Source organism: Erythrolamprus reginae, chromosome 6, assembly GCF_031021105.1.
Source record: "Erythrolamprus reginae isolate rEryReg1 chromosome 6, rEryReg1.hap1, whole genome shotgun sequence".
NCBI lineage: Eukaryota > Metazoa > Chordata > Lepidosauria > Squamata > Dipsadidae > Erythrolamprus > Erythrolamprus reginae.
In genome coordinates, this window is record NC_091955.1 from 60,237,679 (window position 1) to 60,262,167 (window position 24,489).

The window sequence follows — 24,489 nt, forward strand, 5'->3', positions numbered from 1 at the left end:
TTTAAAATCCAACTACTTCCCATCTTTATTGTGGTCCATCAATTCTGATTTTCACTATGTTAAGGAGAGAACCCATTTAGGTCATCTCATTTGGGAAATGAAACGAAATGCAATTTCAGATTCTTTTTTCAAAAAATGTGCCTTTGAATTCACAACAAATAATGATTTAAAAAGTCAAAGACAAAGTAATTTAAAGGTTTGGTGTATAAATTCATATTTAAGTAAATATGTCTGAAGATGATGTTCATAAAAGGTAACCTACAGCTTTTTAAGTCAACAATGAATGAGGGAATGAATTGATATAAATTCAGAACCATCCATGGAAATTTCAGGGCAATGGTATTATGTCCAAATAATAGAGTTGGAAGGGACCCTGGAGTTTTTCTAGTTCAACTCCCTGTTCAGTCAGGAAATCCTATATCATTTCAGATAAATGGTTGTCCAATTTCTTCTAAAAAACATCCAGTGTTGAAGCATTCAAAACTTTGGGAAGCAAGAATTAGAATTAGAACCTATATAATCAAATAAATTTTCTCCTGATTAAATTAAAGGCTTATGAATAGGTTATTCTGATGCTTGCCTTACTGACATTACAGAAGAAATAATCCAGCAAGTACAAGATTTATAATCAATAACACCAGCAATTAACAACTCAATATACAATAGTTTCCAATCATCAGACCTTCCATATTTTTGTCTAATAACATTGCACATGAAAAACAGTTGTTCTGTGTGAACCTAGCTCAATTTTGTTCACAGGCAATCCTCAACTTATATAGTTCATTTTGTGATGGCTCAAGATTACAACAAAATGTAATTACTAAAAATTACTAAAGAAAATGACTTATGGCTATCTTTCACATTTATGACAATTGCAGTACCCCCGTGTCATGTGATCAAAATTCAGAAGCTTATCAATTGACATAGTTATGATGGTTGCAGTGTCCCGTTATCATGTGATCACCTTTTATGATTTTCTGACAAGCAAATCAACGAGGAAGCCAGGTTCACTTAACACCTACATTAATAACTTAACAACTGTTAACAATTGTGGCAGAAAAGGTCATAAAATAGGGCAAAATTCACTTAACAAATATCTCATTTAGCAACATAAATTTTGAGCTCAATTATGGTCATAAGACAAAGACGTTTCCTGTAATTGTTGGGCAAAATTACATATTTTAAAAGAAATGGAAGTTTGTACACATATGTAATAACTGTAGTATTTTCTCTCTTTGATTAACTTTATAACATGTATAGCTTTACTACAAAATATCAAATTCAGTCTTTCATTATGAACACTGCACCTATTTTTACACTGAGTTAAGATGTGGAACTAAAAAGACCTCCATTCTTACAAAGCAAACTTCAAAAATTATAGATGCTTCTTTGAAATATGAGGTCAACTCAAGCATGAGCTCCATTGTGTTCAGTAAGATTTATTCTCAGAAAATTGTTTACAGATGTATAGCTTCATTCTTAACTTTCTGAGATGGTATAGATTACAAGCTAATCATAATTCCAATGATAACAGATAATTTCAGTGATAAAATCTATATTTATGAATTTAATACTCTAAAATATTATTCATGGATATTTATAAATATCTATTAACTAATTTTTCTTTATTTACTTGTATTTTAGGGTAGTTACAAAAGTAAAAATTCCATAAGAAGTCATGGGGCAGAAAACCATAGGCATCTACTTTATGAATGCTGGGCCTCATGGAGAGCTTGGTATAAATACCAACCTTTGGATCTTATACGGTAATTCTTAAAAAATCATTTGTGTTGGGAATGTGTAGGTAACCTAAAATACCGAAATGTATTTTGAGGTTTTATTTGAGATGGTTCACAGTATGTATTTAAAATTCTCAAGAACTCTTGTGAGTTCCAGGAGACTAACCCACCCTGTTACTTTTTCATCGACAAACTGAAAAATATATCCTATTGCTGCTTTCTCTGTGGAATGAAACAAGTGTTGTATCTGCATATGTATATATATCAAAACAGTGTAATATGTCATTACACATTTTTTGTATTTATCAAATGATAGTTAACATGGTAAATTTCATTTAGGAAGGCCTCCTCTGACAGATGTTGTTCTTGTAAGAACTGTGGTACTAAGAGAGGAATATGATAAATGATTCCTGAAAGCCTTTAGCACCTACTATATTAGTGGAATGAAGAATTTCAAACAGGTTAAAGTGGTTTTACAGCAGAAGCACAGGAACTGATGTGTGTTCGATTAAATGTACAGAAGGTATATTGACTGGAGATCTTTTTCCAGCCTTTTGAGGGAAAATTTACTTGTTTCTCTTTTTATAGTTATTTGTTAACTGGTTAAAATTACCTTTCTATTGATAAATAATTCTACCAGGGCTAGCCAAGTGAAAAAAACAGCCCAAAACACTTTGCCCATGTCCACTGCATCCAGCTCTGCAGAGGCTTATTTGGAGATTCTCAAGGTTTCTACATCTACGATCTAATTGTATTTCTGAAATCACATACCATAAAATGGCAAATTCTGACAATACCAAGTACAGTAGTATGATGCAATAACGCTATAAAATCAATCTGGAACAATATTGAGATTAAAAGGGGCTTCTTTACCAGGGCTGTCTTAATGCATGGGCCCACAAGCATAGGGGCCCCATACTAATCTGTATTTTAGCCCTTCAATGCACCTTATATCATGTAAATGTAACAACATATTTATCACATTTTGCTGCATTTTTATTAGTATTAGCATAGCAATAGCATTTAGACTTATATACCATTTCACAGTGCTTTACAACCCTCTCTAAGCGGTTTACAGAGGTTAAGCATATTGCCCCCAACAATCTGGGTCCTCATTTTACAGACCTTGGAAGGATGGAAGGCTGAGTCAACCTTGAGCCTACTGATATTCAATCTGCCAAACTGCTGGCAGCTAGTGATCAGCAGACGTAGCTTGCAGTACTTCACTCTAACTAATACTAACATGCAAATATATGTTTAATTTATCAACCATTTACATTTTTATTCCTGTGAATAGTTGACATAGGGGCCCCAGTACACTGCTTTGCCCGGGTCCCATAATTCTGTTCAGACCGCCCTGACTGTACCAATAGAAATCTTATATAACAAATTTTGCGATGTAAACTAGTTCTAAAGATCCTGGGTGAAAAACTGAGAAGCAGTGTTGCCAAAACTCTCATGGAAATTGAAATTATCTTTAATACTTTTGGGCATAGAGTGGCAAAACTCAAACTGTCAAAATTAATAGCAAATATCTATAACAAGATTAAATGAATGAAGAGGCAGCAGTATTGGTCTAATTGTAAGGATTAAGAAGTGTAAAGAGTAATCTGACTAGTGATAATCAGTTTTTGAAACAAGTGATAATATATTCAGTATTGCTTATGTGCATTGATATATGCATCTGTCAATAAAACAATATTCTTTTAAAAAAATAAGGGTGAAAAGTTGTGGACATGTGATCTTACTCATATAAGGGAAATCTATACATTTATGGATCATTAACCACTAATAAATTTTACTTCAAAAATGTTAATAAAATTTACAGTATTTGTTTTTGTATTTTTGAACAGACGGTATTTTGGTGAAAAAATTGGTCTATATTTTGCCTGGTTAGGCTGGTATACAGGAATGCTCTTTCCAGCTGCCTTCATTGGGCTGTTTGTCTTTTTATATGGAGTAGCCACACTGAACTACTGCCAAGTCAGGTGAAGTCAACATCCTTATCCCTAAAACAATTATATTAATTGTTACTTTGTTTTTAAAAATTAAATTACTATATTATGTCTAATTTTTCTTCTGGTACAGAAGATGGTAGAGAATATGCTTATGAGTAGTCTGGAAGGTCATATCATTGCTAAAGATCTTGACATTCTGAGATGCATTTATTTTTCTCTTTGTATAATTTCTTTTAATAACTTGTATTTACCGCACTTCCCTTTTCTAACTATATATTACTGTTATGCTCCTGCAATATGGAAATTTCTTCATTTTTCTTGCTATACAAAAAATCTTAAATTACTTTAAACGGGCAACCATATAGTATTTTGCATCTGCTGACAAGCTTTGCTATCTTTTTATCAAAAAATATATAACAGGTCATAACCCAATTCAATACTGTACTGTAATCACTGAATCATTCTGCCACTCAAACACTGATTTATTGTGAATGGAGGTGGATATACATCAGCATGAGTGCAAGCGCAGTGCTGAAACTCAGCTTTCCAGATGGCAGCACCTATGTTGACATTGACAGAGCCAACTCGGGGGCATGACCAGCCAACCATTGCTGCCAGTTCAGCAAATGGGGAAATTCTCGAAACAGTCCAAACCAGCAGGAATCCACCTCTGATATACATGTCCCAGGATAATGTTACAGGATCCAATCTGGGTCAGTCATCAGAGGTTTTGTCTTTTGGACTGATGCTGGAGCTGATCTTCAGAAAACTTTTCTCTCTAGATCAGTGATGGCGAACCTTTTTTTACTTGGGTGCCAAATGAGCATGCATGCACGCTCTTGTGCATGTGTGAGTGCCCACACCCATAATTCAATGCTTGGGGAGGACAAAAACAGCTTCCCCCACCCTCCCAGAGACCCTCTGTAGGCCAGAAATGGCCTGTTTCCCAACTTCTGGTAGGCCCAGTAGGCTCGTGTTTTACCCTCCCCAGGCTCCAAAGGCTTCCCTGAAGCTAGAGGAGGGTAAAAACACCATCCCCCCACCATCTCTGGAAGCCAATAACACCCTCTCCGAGCCTCTGTGCAAGCCAAACATCAACTGGCCGCCACACACATACACACTGAAGCTGAACTAGGGCAATGGCTCTCGTGCCAGCAGATATGGCTCCACGTGCCACCTGTGGCACCTATGCCATAGGTTCGCCATCACGGCTCTAGATCAAACTAGAGAGAATTTTCCTAAAGATTGGCTCCAGCATAAATCTGAAAGCTTGGAAGACAAAATCTCTGGTCCCAGTGACCAACCCAGATTGCATACTGATTTAAGTTCATGAGTTTGATCATAGATTCCATATATTCTATTTTTAAAAAACCAGAAATCTATTTCTGTTCCAAATTGAAATAACTTCATATAATTAAGAAAATTAATCAGGTTCTTTTTTCTCCTCCTCTGCTCACACCTTACTCTCTGTCTGTGTCGTTTTATCCTACTTCTGTCTTCCCATACTCATGCATCATTTTCTCTGATGCTTTAATCGATTTAGGTTATTTCTTTATCAGCCAAAATAATTATCAGTCAAAATGAAGAAAATATTTTCCAGAATATTCTGTAAATATTCTGTAAATGTCATGAACTATTGATTGATGTATCTTTAAATTAATTTGAAACCAAAAAGAAAACATTTTATAGGTGCAGTTATTACAAAAAAAAGCCATCTTTTCTTTACAACTCCACTAGTATCTAAATAATGGGAGTTGGTTTTTTTTAAGTAAAGCAAAATAGTTAGAACTTGGGTTAGTAATCATTATCTCTTCTCTTTGCAGTAAAGAAATCTGCCAGGCTACAGAGATTATTATGTGCCCAATTTGTGATAAATATTGTCCATTCATGAAGTTGTCAGATAGTTGCATTTATGCCAAGGTACAAATCAATGCTACTTTTCTTTTTCTACTTATAGTTTTATCTATGTGTGTATGTGTGTTTGTGCAAAAACACGAGGTCCGGAGGTGGGGTTTCGAGGACTTCAGTGTTTTTGCGATGCTGCGATTTCACTGATGCTCCCTTCTCTGGGAAACACCACCTCCAGACTTTTGTTGCCATCTAAGCGCTCGTTTTTGCAATGCTGGGATTCCCTTGCAGCATCGCAAAAACACAGAAGTCCGGAGGTGGGGTTTCCCATGGAGGGGAGCCTCAGGGGAATCCCAGCAGTGCAAAAACGGGCGCTTTGGCTGGCAAAAGGGGTGAATTTTGGACTTGCACGCATTAATCGCTTTTCCATTGATTCCTATGGGAAACATTGTTTCGTCTTACAAACTTTTCACCTTAAGAACCTCATCCCAGAACCAATTAAGTTTGTAAGACAAGGTATCACTTTAATTTGAAAAATATATTTCACAGTTTGTGAGAGTTTAAATGCAACACTTAGCATTTGCTCCATGATCCTGGGAAAGATACAACTGCTTTAAAGAGTTTCAGACAGATGCTACATTTCAGGCCTGATTTCTTCTGAAGCCCATTTTTTACCTGCATTGTCCTACAAAATAGTCCTTGATTTAATCTCACTAGCAAAGATCCTCTTCTATTCCCATGAGAACCTCACAAGTAGAATATAGAGAAAAATTATACTACAATTCCTTCCAATAAAATAAATATTTAGTTTTAAACTTCAGTAAGGTATTTATTTACCATTCTTTTTAGAAGTTCACTTACCAGTACAGTGGTACCTCTACTTACGAACTTAATTCATTCCGTGACCAGGTTTGTAAGTAGAAACGTTAGTAAGAAGAAGCAATTTTTCCCATACGAATTGATGTAAAAGCGAATAATGCGTGCAAATCCATCCAAAAAGTCACCCCTTTTGCCTTTTGCCACTGGGAATCCCCACCTCTGGACTTCTGTTGCCAGCCGAAGCGTGCGTTCTTGTGCTGCTGGGATTCTCCTGAGCCTTCCCTCACTGGGAATCCCCGCCTCCGGACTTCCTTTGCCACCCAAAGCGCCAGTTCTTGCACTGCTGGGATTCCAGAGAGCCTCCCCTCGCTGGGATTCAAAGCGGCGCCGGCAAAAATGAAGGGAATCCTAGGAAGGGGAGCCTCAGGGGAATCTCAGCAGTGCAGGAATGGGCACTTTGGGTGGCAACGGAAATCCGGAGGTGGGGATTCCCAGTGAGGGGAGGCTGTGGGGAATCCCAGCAACACAAGGACAGGCCCTTTGGCTGGGAACAGAAGTCTGGAGGCGAGGCATCCCAGCGGCAGTGCTTGGGTTCGTAAGATAAAAATGATTCGGAAGTAGAGGCAAAAAAATCTTAAACACCAGGTTTGTATCTCGAAAAGTTTGTCAGTAGAGGCGTTCATAAGTAGTGGTACCGCTGTATATAGAAAATGTAGGAGATGACCAGGCTAAACCCAAAAGAGGGGTAGAAATAAAAATTGATTTAGACTATATCTAGTTTAGAAATCACAAACCAATGTGAGTTAAGAAAAAAGAAATGAATTTAAGTTAAAATTATTTTTCTCCAGGTATCACATCTTTTTGACAATGGAGCAACTGTTTTTTTTGCTGTGTTCATGGCAGTATGGGGTAAGCAGTGATAAGGGAATAATATGAATGTAATTGTTTTTAAAATAACTTACATGGAGGATATACTTAATTTCAGCAATGGTACAAAATTCTTGCGGTACTACTTCTACTCCTCTGTTCTGTTAAAAATGAACGCTTCTATTTTTATCTGCCCTCATCTTTGCAAAGTAAATAGAAACAGGATACGGCAGCAAGATATTTATTTATTTATTTGTTTGTTTGTTTGTTTGTTTGTTTGTTTGTTTGTTCGATTTTTATGCCGCCCTTCTCCTTAGACTTAGGGCAGCTTACAACATGTTAGCAATAGCACTTTTTAACAGAGCCAGCATATTTTCCCCACAATCCAACTTCATTTTACCCACCTCGGAAGGATGGAAGGCTGAGTCAACCTTGAGCCGGTGATGAGATTTGAACTGCTGACCTACAGATCTACAGTCAGCTTCAGTGGCCTGCAGTACAGTACTCTACCTGTTTCATCACCCCGGCTCATATTAATCATGTTTTTTAAAAAGAAATTAAAACAAAAGTGTGTCCCACAGGAAGGGTTCCTTATAATTAATTTCAAAATCATATTTCAAATTTTATGCAAATCCAGTAAATTTTCAAAGGCACTGACCACAGGATACGGCAGCAAGATATTAATCAATGCTTTTGCTCATCTCACAGGCCTCTAAACCTATCAGAGACCATTGTCTTACAGTCTCCTCAGGAAAGAACATAACTGAAGCACTTGTAAATGATCTCAAGTTCTCTTTTTGTGCAGAGCAGAAGTATTCATTTATTTTATCTATTTGTTTATAAAATGTATAGGTCACCCACAGTGAAGGGCTAGCAAAAAAATTTACTACCACACTGTGGGTGTGGCTTATGCAGGATGCCCTGCATTTTCTTTCAACATCTTGTAGTGCAAATTGGGTGTTCTGTGGTGGAGCTCCATTTTTGCTACCCCACTGTATTCCCTCCCCCCCACGTCCGAGCAGCAGTCAACCCCTGGCCACCCAGCTTAACTTGAAGTAACTTTGGGCTGCTTACAATCATTAAAAACCCCCTACTATATAAGCTAAAAACATAAATAAATAGGCTTGTATAAAATCCAGAACACTCTTTCTCTCTTGTTTTCTTTCTCTCTCACTCTTTCTCTCTTGTTTTCTTACTCTCTCCCTCTCTTGCTTTCTCTCTCTCCCTCTTTCTCTCTTGTTTTCTCTCTCTCTCTTGCTTTCTTGCTTTCTCTCTCACACTTTCTCTCTCTTGTTCTCTCTCTCTTTCCCCCCTCTCTCCCCCTCTTTCTCCCTCTCTCTTTCTCACTTTCTCTCTATCTCGCTATGTCTGTTGCTCTCTCTCTTGTTCTCTCTTTCTCTCTCTTCCTTTCTTCTCTGCGGAGGCTGGCGAAGGTTTTTATTTTGAATGGCAGGGGGATGGGGAGCGCACACCCGACATTCGAAATCACCTTCACCTGCCTCCACTGAGAGAAGAACGCCCGCCCCGCCTCTCCTGTAGTCCCTTCGCCGACAGCCGGGACGAAAGCGCTCTCGGTGAAGGGACTGTGAGAGGGGGAGGGCGGGTTGGGAGGACGAGAAGCCACAACCACCAGCGCTGCTGCAGCCACCGCTGCGGGAGGAGCCACGTCCCAAGACGGGAAGCGGAGGAAGAGAAAGAGGGGCGGATCGGGCGGGCGGGGGGCAGCGGCTAGGAGCCAGGGGGGCGAGGGGGCGGCCGCGGCTCCTTGCACAGCCTTGGAAAAGGGTGCGCGGGAGTGTTTTGGTGTGTGTGGCTGCACGGCTACGCACCTTAGAGGATACATTGTCTACAGGTCTGTACTATTGGCAGAATCTCTGAACAGCACCAAATTTAGTGTGAGAATAGTAGCCAACAAAAAAGATTGACTGAAATGAGCTAGATTCATTCTTACCTAAATCTATTCAGGATTGCAGAGAAAAAATAATCAGAAAAAATGCAGACATTTTCTTCAGTGAAGATATTTTATTTCTGAAATATTAAGGATTATCACTACTAGCCATATCTACATCATAAATTAGATTAAATGCCTTCATATGTTGTTCATTTCCTATATTTCCAAGAATAGGAGGCACTAAAATACTATTGCTGAGAAGCTAATAAAGCATACTACTTTGTGTGATTTTTCCATTATATACTACACTAGAGACTTGCCATTTTCATAACATATAACCCCATTTATCAGAGGAATTGTTACACACACACACACTTTCTGGTTGCAGAGGGCAACTACAGAGCTATCTTGCAAATTATCATTTAGTAATATATTTTTCCTTCTATTTTTCTGCTGTAGCCACTGTTTTTTTGGAATTTTGGAAAAGAAGACGAGCAGTAATTGCTTATGATTGGGACTTAATTGACTGGGAAGAAGAGGAGGTTTGTATGGATAATATGTCACAATTTTAACCAATATTAATGTACTGTTAACAGACTCAGTTATAATATAAACAGAAAATACTGATGATTGGCTGTCACACACAGCTTTGTTTGTTTCCTGTTATCTCTTTTAGCTATTCTAGCCTATGTCTTTTTAGCTGAGTCACTGTCTTGCAGAAGACACAAATGTCAACAGTCTGACCAATGTGAAACAGTGAACAGGAAATGATGGATGACTGTTTAAAAAAAAAAGGCCAAGCAGTGTTAAGGAATCTTATATCCATTTCTTGTAGAGAAGAAAGTCATATAACGGTTTAGTCATCAACTATTCTATAGTACTAACTTGGAGAAAACTGGCAGCACATTATACATTTTTTCCCAAGAAAATAAGGACCTAATTATATAATGTGTCAGTTGTTTGGTTTTTAGATAAACAAAGACTGTGTAAAATTAAATTATGTGTTAATTTGGAATTATTTTGGTATAATGAGCACGAATAAAAGAAATTAAACCCTTTAATCCCCACATAAGAACCAGGTCAGTACTCTATAGCAGTAATTGCTAATATGTTAATTTGCAAACATCAGTGTTATCTTAGGCCATCTAAGGTCACTGCTATTACAGAATCAAGCCAAGCAACACCTCAGAATCAGCTCCCATAATAAGTGCAGCTTTTGAATAAAATAGGTCTCAAATGCCATTGAAAGAAGTGAGTGCAATTTAATGAGTTGATGGCAGCAATAGGGCCAAGATGTTTAACTTATGAGATCAAGCAGGCCAGACAACTGAGGACAGCTCATAAAGGGTCCTTTTGTGATTTTTGATTCTCTGATGCTGCCCCTACCACATTAATTCTTTGCCATTGCTGTAAGATGCTTAGTTATAATATCATAATTAACCTTCCATTGTTATGTTTTTATAGTGAAAGGCAACAAGAGGGAAGAAACTAATTTTCATGAATTTTGAAGAATTTTTCTGTACTGTACTGTCAAAAACTAAAATTATCCTCTAGCTTTGTAAAGATATCTCTACCTCTCTGAAGGATTACAATAGTATTTTATTAGTTTCTTAGCAATTCTTTTAAATATTTTTAACATCTTGGCCTATTGGCTTGGCTAGATGTAATACAGTATATTAATAAAAGCTTCATACAATTACTAAAAGCTTAAGCTCTCTACACTATTATCTCTCATTCCTTTTTAAAATTTTGTATTCTTTAGGAAGAAATACGCCCCCAGTTTGAAGCCAAGTATTCCAAGAAAGAGAAAATAAATCCTATATCTGGAAAACCAGAGCCTTATCAAGCATTTGCAGATAAATGCAGCAGAATGATTGTTTCTGCATCTGGAATATTTTTTATGGTTTGAACTTTTTAATTCATTGTTTTTCCTGAAAACTAGATTTTTAAAATATCAGCAAAATGGAAAGCATATATATTTTAAGGTAGCAGTAAGCCATCTTGACTGTTTTAGTTTTGTTTTTCTATTTTAAAATCATTTGTTTCACAGGGTTGTCATGTTCTAAAAATATAAAGAAATTTAATATTCAGTAATATTATTACTGAAATATTTACTTGCTATCATTTATTTACATTTACTTGCTATCATATTTAATAAAAATGAAATCCAGAAGGGATTAATTTAATCAATGAAAATAAAACATAACTGTAGCATGTTTTTTAAAAAAGTTCTGACAAGGGAAATCTAGCAAAGCAAAGTGTTTTTATCTAACGTTAGTGAAGATTAATTCAAGTTATTATGTGATATGTTTCCCCTCCATATACACTATAGATTTATATCTTTTTTTAAAAAATTAAAGACTATTCCACAATTCAAGCTAATATTGAATGCAAAATTCAAATCTACTTTTTTTAAAAGAGTAGAATTATGAATTCTGTAAACTGTCATCTTAACTCTAAACAGGGTGTGGGATAGGTTGGAATAAATGAAAACATGTGGAAAATGACATAATGATTATGGTTTTGTGTCAGAATATCTGACACGAATAATAACAGATAATAATAGCATTCATGCCATGGCATTATGACATGCATATCATTTGATGTTGCTGGAAGTAAAAACTGGTCTGGGTCCAAGATGGGAGAAAGACTGGAAATAAAATGTGCCCCAAAATTAGAGACCCTCAATAGCATTTCTGAAGATATCAATACACTGAAAACAAAATTAGAGACCCTCAATAGCATTTCTGAAGATATCAATACACTGAAAACAAAATTAGAGACCCTCAATAGCATTTCTGAGGATATCAATACACTGAAAACAAAATTAGAGACCCTCAATAGCATTTCTGAGGATATCAATACACTGAAATCAAAATTAAAGATCCTCAATAGCATTTCTGAAGATATCAATACACTGAAAACAAAATTAGAGACCCTCAATAGCATTTCTGAGGATATCAGTACACTGAAAACAAAATTAGAGGTCCTCAATAGCGTTTCTGAAGATATTAATACATTGAAAACAACCTCCAAAATGCATCAAACACAGAACCACGCCTACTATCCATGGAAAAAGATATCCATGCACTATTAAACGCTAAACCTCCAAACCCAATTTCCTCTACCACTCCACCACCCATAACACAAATGCAGTCCAATTCTTCTCCTGACATCTCTACTCTTGTCAAAGATGCAATGGAGAGAGAACAAAAACGCCGAAATGCCATCCTCTTCGGCCTTGAAGAAAACGACGAACTTGATATAACAAAAATACAGAACATTATCCGTCAACAACAATCTCTCTCTCAGTCATTCACCCCAGAAGATATATTAGAAGTTTCCAGAAATGGATCAGAGCACAAGTTCAGTGATGGCACAGTGACACCATGATTCTGCAAAGTTGTCTGCAAAAATGAATCTGCAAAACAGCTATTTATCAAAACTATTAACCACATAGCCAGAAACAACATCAGTTTCAACAAACTCAAATCCCGACCAGACCTTTCGCTACTTCAACGCATCCGCTCCCGTGACCTAAGGGCGGAACTAAAGAGACGCCTTGACCTGGGTGAAACTAACTTATACATCGACTATCGCACAGAATGCATCAAATCCAGGACCCACAATCCTCCCTACATCTTCCAGCCTAACATCTCACAACAACAAATTGACACATACCAACCAGAACTACAACAGCAAAAACAAAATGTCATTCCTAACACCATAAAGACTAGGAAAGCGCACCCCTTACTACCTCTAAGCAACCCAAAAACTACTCCCAACACAAAACCAATCTCAAATGCAAATTATTAAATGCTAGAAGTATAGTCAATAAGATGTCAGAATTCCTCCTCCTTCTTGACTCCTCAGTCTTTGATATTATTTTTGTCTGTGAAACATGGCTTTATGCATCCTACCCAGACTCCATTATTACAACAAGGAACTATCTTGTCTCTCGTTATGACCGTGAATCCTGCAAAGGAGACGAGGTAGCTATATTTTACAAAAAATCTCTAAACATTAAAAACATCAAAGTTGCGCAGGATCTATTCCTCCCTGAAACTATTGTCTGTGATCTATCCCTAAATACCACAATTCACTTCTTACTCTGCTACAGAGCTCCTGACTATGACATTGCACATGCAAACAAATTATCAGCTCTACTAACGTGGGCTACCCACTGCCCACACCCCATCATCTTCCTTGGTGACCTCAACCTACCACATATTAACTGGACATTAAATGAATGTAGCACCAAACTTATCCACTCTACTATATATAACACGGTCACCAGTCTGGGACTTGACCAGTGGCAATACTAGATTAGATAACTGTCTGGATCTCATCTTCTGCAACAGCAAAAGTACAATATATGGCTTAAAAGAACCTTTTTCCGACAGTGACCACAGCATGATAAACTTCAGTCTCAACCTAAGCCACACTAAAATCCACCCAAATAACGCAATTCCAAAATTCAACTTCAAAAAAGCGAACTACAAACTCATTGATGCCCATCTTTCAATATTAAACTGGCAAACTTTAATCTCTAATTGCAACTCTATGGATGACCTCTACAACACATTCTTGCTTGAGATGCAAATCAGACTTTACATACCATTTGCATCTGCCTCAACCAAGAAAAAAAACCTCCCCATCTCAATAAGAAAATTACAATAAAAAAATATCTCTGGCGTAAAAACAAAAAAGGACAAGTAGTAAACTTCAAAAGCCGTTATAAAAGCATATGCAAACAAATAAAAGCAGAATGTCTCAACTACCACAGCATACACCAAATCCAATCGTGCCTTCTACAACTTTGTCAACAACAAACTCAAGGACTCTAGATCTATCCCACCTCTCAAAGGACCCAACAACAAATAATACCACAATGATTCATCCAAAGCTAACCTTCTAAATTCATTCTTTGGCTCTGTCTTTGTCAACAGCAACGGCTCATTCCCCAAATTCATCACTCACCCTTCAAACACTCTCAATGACCTAACCCAAATAGACTTCACTGAAGACTGAGTCGAAAAAGCATTACGTGACCTTAAACCTTCCCTATCAGTTGAACCAGATGATCTATGTGCATACTTCCTAAAAAAGCTCTCTTCTGCTATACCTAGACCACTAAGCATAATTTCTGAAAAATCCTTCAGTATCAGCACACTTCCTAAGATATGGTCAAAAGCAATGGTCATCCCCCTCTTCAAAAAAGAAGACCCCTCTCTTGTTGATAACTACAGACCAATATCACTATGCTGCATCCCATATAAAGTTATGGAATCAATTATAAACCAATCAATTATTCTCCACCTAGAAATTAATAATCTGCTCTCTAACAAACAATTTGGATTCAGAAAAAAACTATCCTGCAATCTACAGCTCCTTCACTGCAAAAACATATGGACAACTCATCTTGATCAAGGAAAATCTATAGATGCAATTTATATTGACTTCTCCAAAGCCTTTGATTCAGTGGTCCATGACAAACTACTTCAAAAATTCAAATCCTATGGCATATCCGGATCCCTCCACAGCTGGATTACTGCATTTCTGTCTAACAGGCAACAAGTGGTCAAAATAGGAAGCTCCATATCCACACCCGTCCCTGTTAAAAGCGGTGTCCCCCAAGGTAGCGTACTGGGACCTACACTCTTCATTCTCTACATCAACGACCTTTGTGATCTCATCACAAGCAGCTGTGTTCTTTTTGTAGATGATGTAAAACTCTTCAACACCACTGATCACACAACTACTCTACAAAAAGACCTAGACTCGGTTTCTGACTAGTCTAACATATGGCAACTCCAAATCTCAACCAGCAAATGCAAAAAGAATCAGAACAAAAAGAATCAGAACTTCAAATACAAACTTAATAAACAAATTATCACAGATAATCCCCACTCGGTCAAGGACCTCGGGATACTAATAACTAAAGATCTAGGTGCCAAAGGCCACTGCAACAACATTGCTAAGAAGGCCTCAAGAGTTGTTAATCTAATGCTACATAGCTTCTGCTCTGGAAATCTCACACTACTTACCAGAGCTTACAAAACTTTCACCAGACCCATCCTCGAATACAGCTCATCTGTTTGGAACCCATATCGCATCTCAGACATTAACACCCTTGAAAATGTTCAAAGATACTTCACAAGAAGAGCCCTTCATTCCTCCACTCGAAACAGAATACCCTATGAAACTAGACTTACAATCCTGGGTCTTGAAAGCTTAGAACTACGACGCCTTAAACATGATCTAAGTATTGCCCACAAGATCATATGTTGCAATGTCCTGCCTGTCAAAAACTACTTCAGCTTCAACCACAACAACACAAGAGCACACAACAGATTCAAGCTTAATATTAACCGCTCCAAACTTGACTGTAAAAAATATGACTTTAGTAATCGGGTTGTTGAAGCGTGGAACTCATTACCGGACTCCGTAGTATCATCCCCTAACCCCCAACATTTTACCCTTAGACTATCCACGGTTGACCTCTCCAGATTCCTAAGAGGTCAGTAAGGGGCGTACATAAGCGCACTAGAGTGCTTTCCGTCCCCTGTCCTATAGTCTCTCCTATATTTCGTATTTCTTCTCTACTATATCCTCTATAACCTTCATTGTGTATTATTGTGTATTGGACAAAATAAATAAATAAAAAATAAATTTTAAAAATGGAGGCAGGCTGCAGGAAAGTAAGTAAGTTTACTAGGTAGCCAGAAACTAGTGACAGTAACATGTTTCTAGGGTGGCTTACAAAATGGGGTTGAGAGTAGGTGGATTTTTATACATTCTATTGGGCTTTGTGATTGAGATGTCTGTTCTGTGCAATGTACTTTGATCTCTGCTCGAATATGCCCTTTTAGTATTCCAATTATTATTATCTTCCTCCCATTGTGGCTGGGAACTGGGTGGGGAATGTAGATTTTGTTTTTCTGCTTTTAATCCCATCAGCTTCTGTGGGAGCTGTAGCTAAAGGCATTTTGTTTGTTTGTTAATTTTATTTATTTGTCAAGTACGTATTGGTAATATACATAGATATAACACAGTTTCTGTACATAAGATGGGTACTGATAAGAGGGAACATTAGGAGAGGGATGGTAGGCACGCTGGTCCCCTTATGCACACCCCTTACTGACCTCTTAGGAATCGGGTGAGTTCTACAGTGAATGGAGCTGTCTGGCTTTCTGTAAATAAATAATAAATGGAATGCTCCAGTTTTCTTAATAGATACAAAAATATCTCATACATAAAACTTAAATATTGGAGGGACTGTCTGGCAATGGAGAGAGGTTTCCATTTTGGAAGGGAGATGTGGGGTTGTACTGACTTCCTAGACTGTCATCATAGCTTCCTGCAGATACCACTGCTTACTTAATGTGATGGTAGTGATTGTGAAACAGAGGTCTCCTCGCTCTTGAATGTGCTGATGTGAAGTGGAAGAAAACTTATGCCTACAGTAACTTTAGATTTCAAAATAATAAAACTATTATTTTGACGTTTTTATTTTGATTGTTATTTATGTGAGTTTAACTTTATGTAATAAAAATAATAGATAGCCTGAAATTGACTCTTTAGAATTTGATTCAAGGTTAATGAAATGTTTAATTAATTTAAAACTTATTATTTGTTGAAATGTATTAATCAAACATTGAAAATATCTGTTTTAAACTTCTGAATTTCATTTTATAGGGAGCATTTAGTATTAAAAGAAATGGAACCAGCATTTATTTTACAGTATAGGGAAATGGGTGTTACTATGTTGTGACTATTGTATAAGATGTAAGCGCTTTTCAAAAGCACTATTAAAGCAGTTACTAGCCTGCTTTAATTTGACTTTTGTTTGCTTCTTCTTATGTATTATCTCCTTGCTTGTATTGATTATCTCCTTTATTTTCAATAGCATCTATCAAATAATTGCTTCAATATCTATAGGTCCCAAAGTGTTCCAAAATTATTCTATACTGAGACTACTCCAAGATTTGTATATCCATATTTATGGTAATGGTCATTACTTCCTTCTCTCAAGTCTCATCTAAGACTTGGGTTTTTTTTTTACTATTGCAGATCAACGTTAATGGACGTTTCTGAGATGAAAGGTTCATCATAATAGATTCTGTTCTTGTAATAAAATCTCACTTTAGTAGAACAATTAAGCAAATTTATTTATCTCTTTTAATCAGAGCAGCAATTAACAAACGATTAATTTAATTGCTTCTCTGAATCTCAGCCTAACAGAATCCTTCAGAAAAAACTAGAGAAAACTGCCAGCCCTTGGATACGATGCAAGGTTAAGTAATTTAACTGAGAAGTGAAAACTCACAGAACACAAAGTCCTCCAAGCATGAAATTTTATCTTCAGAAAATTAAGTTGCAAAATTGACCCTATTAATCTGACACTTGGGTCCTTGAACATTATTTCTTGCCATAACAATAGGATGAGATTGCATTAAAATGAGGAAGGAAATCAGTGACAAATCCCCACACATGTCCCATTTAAGAAAATCAGAGTACATTTATAGATTACTTACTTGGATTTATTATTCAGTTCTTGCATGCTACTGTACTGGTTGTAAGCTATTCTCTATATTCTTTCTATCACCTCTTTCTCTAGATCTGTGTGGTGATCGCCGCTGTTTTTGGCATTGTTATTTATCGTGTTGTGACTGTCAGCACTTTTGCTGCCTTTAAATGGGCTTTAATCAAGAATAATTCTCAGGTTGCAACAACTGGGACTGCAGTATGCATCAACTTTTGCATCATCATGCTGCTGAACGTTGTAAGGAAACTTTTTCACACCTTGATTAATTTCAATCTGTGTTTAGGTGGTTTCTTAGTTGTACTCAGATTTCTGTAGTAAGAAATTGCCTCATTAGGCCTGTAGCACAACTTGTAGTATATGGTGGTTTAGCCCAAGTTTGTTTATATTTAAAAAGATTATTGATATAGAGTGATGGCTAACCTTTTCAGCAGCAAGTACCAAAAGTGTGTGTGTGTGTGTGCATACCTGAAATCTCATGTGTGCACAACCCCTTCTGTGCACTCTGCCCTCTGGAGCATGCACATATGACCCCCTGTGTCTGCTCTACCCCGCACATCTGTGCATGACCCCCTTGTGTGCCCCGCACATTTGCAGCAGAAACCTGTAAACCAACTGGCCAGTGGGAGGCACACACAGATGCACAGCAGAGCTGAGCTGGGGTGACGGCTTGCATGCCTGCAGAGAAGGTATGTCATAAGTTTGCCATCACGTATATAGAGTTATTTTAGATGAATCATAAAATATAAACCCATACAGGATTACACTGATTATATCAACAGTTTCCTGCATATTTCTGGCATAACAGAAATCCACTGTGAACATTTAAAAATAGTAGCAAAATTAAGTTGCAGATTGAATAGATCAAATGTGTTAAAGACTCAGTAATTTGAGAAATCCAAGAGGAATATCTCAACAAAAATTACATATGTATAAACCAAATCTTGGGAAGCTCCTGGAGATAAGGCAGAGTATGACATGGATGGATGGATGGATGGATATAGCCACAGCTTTAAACGCAAAATCTTAGTGATTTTTTTTTTAGAGCATTTTGAATCTCACAAATTTTTCCCATTCAATATTGGTTTGCATTTGTACAAATCTATATTTCAAATCAACTGAGACAATGCTTTGAGAAAGTTATACTTGAGACTTGATGTTTTGTATTTATTATAAATGCAAATAAGACAGACAGATAGACAGGTGATACATGGGTAGATGATGGATGGAACAAGACTTCAGCATTTTTACAATGCGAACAAACTGTTTCTTCTGTTGATCATTTTATTTAAAAAAATTGAGACATTATTAAATATTCAACTAAAGATAAAGTAATGGTTTGTTTAAAATATAAAATCAGAACCCACTCTTCTATTTAACTTTATTTGGAAATATAATTTGGAAAAATAGTGTTCTTCACTTTGATTTTTTAAGCGCAATTTATAATAAAATAGATAAGGATTTTAATCAAAAGCAGTCTCATTGTTGAAAATTAAATTAATGCCATCTCTTTTTTAAGTATGTAAAAAATTAGATACCAGCAGTGCAAATACTATGTGAATCTAATAATTACATTAGTGATTGGTAGTGTTGGGTGAACCAAACTTGCATAGTTCGGGTCCGTGCCGAACATTGCAGTGTTCGGCATACCGAACCTGAACTCAAACTTTTTTTAAAGTCCGTGTTCAGGTTTGGCATTCGCTCGAACACTGGGGTGGGTGGGAGGGGGAGGCAAGGAGGGCCCTGACTCAGCGAAGCTGGCTGAGGAATTCTGGGAGTTGAAGTCCACAAGTCTTAAAAGTTGCCAAGGTTGGACTAAATAAATAAGGAAGTTAAGGCTCCTTCTCCTCTTCTTCTCAGAAGATGACAGCCGGGCGGCGGCGCAGAGGCTGGGGGGAGGTGTCAGGCTCCATCAAACGGGCAGTGGCTGGGAGCTGGGGCTTCCACCTTCCTTGAAAGTTTTCGGGGGTGGCGGCAGGCAGAGGGGAATGCCCCCCCACTTCCCCAACCTCAGCGCCACCACCCGGCTGTCATCTTCTTAGAAGAGGAGGAGAAGGAGTCGGGCACCAGTGGTGGTGAAGCTGCCGCTTTTTCCCAGTCCTCCGCAGCGGTGGGTGGGGGTGGAAGACCCGCTCGCTCACTTGCTCTCCTGCCAGCTGCAAAGACAGGAAGGCACAGTGTCAGGACTTTCTCCCCGCTTTTCTCCTACCCCTCGGCCGAGCTGACCGTGCCTCTTCCCAACCTCCCTCCCTCCTCTTCCCCCGTCTCCCGCCTCCCGACTGGCCGACAGCTCCTCCGCGTTCACCTTCCTCTGCCGTCACTGGCACCCGGCTCCTTCTCCTCTTTTCAGAAGATGACAGCTAAGCAGCATAACTGCCCAGCGCAGTTGGAGGGCGAGAGATGTAACCGTGCTGGTGAAGATCGAGCTGGACAAAAATGTAAATGTCTGAAATTTGTGGGGTAGGGATTTTCGGCAGCTCCCAGCCATCGCCCGTTTGATCGAGCCTGACACCCCCCTTCAGCGCTTTGCCTCCCGTCAGGCCAGAGGTGTTGGGGTTCGGGTTCAGTGAACTTACCCGAACTCCGCTGTCAAGTTTGTCCGAACCGGCCAAACCCGAACTCCAATGGGTTCACCCAACACTATTGATTGACCATCCTAGTGTCAACTCCTAGTGAGTGCATAGACTTTCTTTACATAATAAATATTAGATAAATGCTAAATTACTTGGAGAAACAAATATGGAAAAATGGACCCTTTTATAATCTATCTGCTGACCAGAAGAAAATTGAAAATTTAGTATATTTACATATTTTGGGTTGAAAATAGTGTTTCTTTTCACACCAAGGCCATACAAATATTTGCACAGGAATAAATTGCCCTTCTTTTCTATTCCTGTTTTTTCCTTCAATGATTAGAGTTTTAACTTTAAAAGAAAGTGCTTATTTGCCTTTATAACAAATATAAAACATAATTAATTCTTCTCAAATATATCTTTCTCAAAGCACTATCTTAGTTCATTCGAAATATAAAGTTTTACAAATGCAAACCAATATTGAATATCCAAACTCAGTGGGATTCAAAATGTTCTAACTCCGTAGGTATTTTAAAAAGAAAGATCAGTAAGATTTTGCCTCTAAAGCTGTCATTATCACAGCTAGAATAGAGAAATAAGGAATGATGGTAGTAAGCAGATAACGTCCATCAAATCTGATTTATATGTTACATTAAAATTATATGTTGTTTTTCATTTTTTGCAGTTACATGAAAAGGTTGCTCTTTTTCTAACAAATTTAGGTAAGTAATGAAAATGAAGTACCATATTTTTCGGAGTATAAGACACACTGGAGTATAAGACACACCTTAGTTTGGGGGGAGGAAAATAGGGAAAAGAATCTGCTTACCAGATATTCACCTGGCTAGCATCTTTAGTCTGGTCAGTTTCTGCACATTATTTTATCCCCTGATTAGGGCTTTAAAAAATCCTTATTTGGAATGAGTAACAATGAAAGAGCTTGCAAGCTGGTAAGAGCTGGGAACATTGTTAGCACCTGGTTAGGGCTGGAAAGAAACTTATTTGGAGCAAGTTAGAGCAATGAAAAAAACAAAGACTTAGGGCTTATGAAACATTCCGCAGACAGTAACAATGAAGGTAAGAGTTGAGAAGATCGTTAGCACCTAGTTAGGGCTAGTTCGAAAAAAGCTGCATTCAGAATATAAGATGCACATGAATTTTCAGCCTCTTTTAGGGAGGAAAAAAGGTGTGTCTTATACTCCAAAAATATGTTAATATGTTTCATGGTTATCATGCACCTTCATTTCATGCATAAATGGAGCTAACAGTATGCTGTATTATTTGTTTCTTTTTGTCACTGTATGTATGTTTATTTGTATGTGTTCATGTTTCCACAAATCAACTTACTTTTCTATATGCCAGTTTTCCCATTCACCTGGTCTTCCATCCTACAGAGCAAGGATGCAAAGAAATAAGACCTGGAACAATTCCTTGTATAATAGACAATACTAAGCAAAAGAGGTAACTAGTTGAACCTCTATGTGATACATTTGCATATATATTAAAATGTTTGAACAAAAACTAATCACATGATTAGAATGAACTGTAACTGATGTTACTTGTCCTAAACAGCATAAAATGGACTGTAAGAGATAGTAGTTCTAATCTTGCACAATCTATTTAAGAGCTATCAGTGTGAGACAGACTTTGTAAAAAGCTGGAGTTGTATTTGCTATGTCAGAAAGAGGTATTTGATTCCAGATTAAACTTTTCCCTTCACTCCGTTAAACAATACATGTTCTTCTTTATTTCTCAGAGTTTGTTTACAACCAAGTGCTTATGTGGTATGCCTTGCCTAACTAAGTGCTTGAATTTTTCAACCAGCATCTTTAAGATGTTTTAGTGCTGGTTTTTTCATGTAATATTAATATGCAGTAGGAAGGAAAGTTCCACCAAACAATTCCCTTTGAAACTTATTGTCCAGCATTTTAGAATGTGTTCTGTCAGACTTTGGTACAAGAGGACCAAATGCAAAAGATATCATGTGGGACCAAACATTTTTCCATAAAACATGATTTATTTGTTGGAACTCTGTAAGAAATCATTTGAGTAGAATGTTTATAATCTTAGTAGTCTTGCAAATGATAGTAAATCTACATGTCTACGTAAATCTACAAGTGAACACAAGAACAAGGGGACACAATCTGAAGTTAGTTGGGGGAAAGATCAAAAGCAACATGAGAAAATATTATTTTACTGAAAGAGTAGTAGATCCTTGGAACAAACTTCCAGCAGACGTGGTTGGTAAATGCACAGTAACTGAATTTAAACATGCCTGGGATAAACATATATCCATTCTAGGATAAAATACAGAAAATAGTATAAGGGCAGACTAGATGGACCATGAGGTCTTTTTCTGCCATCAGTCTTCTATGTTTCTATGTCCCAATATAATGTTGCAGGATGCAATCAGATTTACTACCAATTTATCGGGTACATAGGAGCTAAGGGACTCAAGGAAACAAAAATCATTGATTTAATAGCCAGCCATCAACACTCTAATTAACAACTAAAGGTTACACACAACCAGGCACTATATAAATAAAATGCATGGAGTAGTCCAGTGCACATACTGTGGAGAGAGAGACATTCCCTGAAGATGGGTCACAGCATAAGCCCAGAGGCTTAGAAATATAAGCCTTTGGTTCCAATGACTGGATAAGATAAGATCCTTAGTATCGGTAGTTTTTCTTAATGCTACTGTATCCACAAAATAACAGAAAATTGTTAAAATTGGCCTCTTGGGAGCCTAAATACAATTGAGCTGCTGAGAATGCTCTATGAGTCAATCCACTCGCATCCCATTTGATGTCCATTTAGTAATGACTTCATGCATTTTTCACACTCTTTTAAAGGCCAGGAATGGTTCCAGGTCCAAATCTCTGCCTGTTCAATTACAGGCATCTCCCACTGAAAGTAAGATGCTTTTTCTATAGAGAACAGGCAGAGCCTGTGAGTTCCTACCGGTGGACACTGTCTGCCTACACTATGTATATTACTTATCCTGCAGTGTTTCTCAATCATGGCAATATTAAGAGGTGTCAGTTCAATACTAAGAATTCCTCGGCCAGTCTTTCTGGCTGGAGAATTCTGGAAGTTGAAGACATCTTAACCTTGCCAAGGTTGAGAAGTACTGTTTCAAAAACTAGGACTTTTCCTGAATATAGGCTGCATTATAAGCAAGATCTGAAACTAAATTTATTGGGACATTTCTAGACTTGTAAGGTGCATGCAATTTCCCCAAATCCAGCATTGAAATTTCAATAAAGATTATACTTTCTTCTTTTTTATACCTTTTTTTTAATTGCAGAGCAGCCTCGTACTGAATCTGAGTGGGAAAACAGCTTCACTTTGAAAATGTTTCTTTTTCAGTTTGTTAATCTGAACAGTTCTACCTTTTATATAGCATTTTTCCTTGGAAGGTAAGATTAATTAATATGATATCTGCTTCTTTGTAAAATTGTTGTTTGTTTTGAATTAATGCTAAGTATGCTTTAATAGTAGAATATAGTATGTCCCCCGAAAGTTCCTAAACATAGATTTACAACATGTGATGCCTAAAGGCACTTTTAGGGGGTCACATTGTCTAATACGTTCTGTAATTTTATCTGTAATACCACTTACATAAGAACATGCTATTCCCTTGTGATTAAGCAATGTTACAGCAAGTGCAGAAAAGCTGTAATAACATGACTTCACAACTAACAACAATAAAATACATTAAATCATACATTGCCTTTTGTTATTTACATTTCACAGCTTACTGTAGTTCCACGCAAAACCACCTTGTCTTCTTCTTACTATTAATCCATTCAATCTTCTTTGTGTGATTTAATAATTCATTCTCTATATAAAACCAAGGTCTTTCAACAAACTTATCTTGTACTGGATCCATAAAAATGTTAAACAAGGAAATCTAGCAATAGCACTTAGACTTATGTATACCACTTCATAGTGCTTTTACAACCCTCTCTAAGCAGTTTACAGAGTCAGCATATTGCTTCCTATAAACTGGGTCCTTATTATTATCTTATCGAATATAATCTTATTCTTTGTTCAGTCGTTAATTAAACATTTCAATTATTCCCATGCATGTTTTACATCCATCATATCTGCCTAGAGTTGTTCAACAGTGAGATGAACAGCATGTAAATTTAATGAATAAATAAATCATATACCATTTTTGCATTCCACAATATCACCCATTTTTCAGTATTCAGTTCACATTCATTAAGCATCTATTCATTCT

At 37.2% G+C, this 24,489-nt stretch overlaps 1 protein-coding gene across 1 annotated transcript in view; it reads left to right on the forward strand.

Moving 5' to 3' along the window:
- ANO4 (anoctamin 4) overlaps positions 1 to 24,489 on the forward strand; it is a 92,121-nt gene that overhangs the window by 47,074 nt on the left and 20,558 nt on the right. Inside the window, exons 13-21 of the mRNA XM_070754788.1 lie at positions 1,645 to 1,766; positions 3,593 to 3,727; positions 5,521 to 5,617; positions 7,213 to 7,273; positions 9,582 to 9,664; positions 10,885 to 11,025; positions 17,743 to 17,907; positions 20,926 to 20,962; positions 23,551 to 23,662. Coding sequence (XP_070610889.1) covers positions 1,645 to 1,766; positions 3,593 to 3,727; positions 5,521 to 5,617; positions 7,213 to 7,273; positions 9,582 to 9,664; positions 10,885 to 11,025; positions 17,743 to 17,907; positions 20,926 to 20,962; positions 23,551 to 23,662 — 953 coding nt within the window. The remainder of the gene's footprint in view (positions 1 to 1,644; positions 1,767 to 3,592; positions 3,728 to 5,520; positions 5,618 to 7,212; positions 7,274 to 9,581; positions 9,665 to 10,884; positions 11,026 to 17,742; positions 17,908 to 20,925; positions 20,963 to 23,550; positions 23,663 to 24,489) is intronic.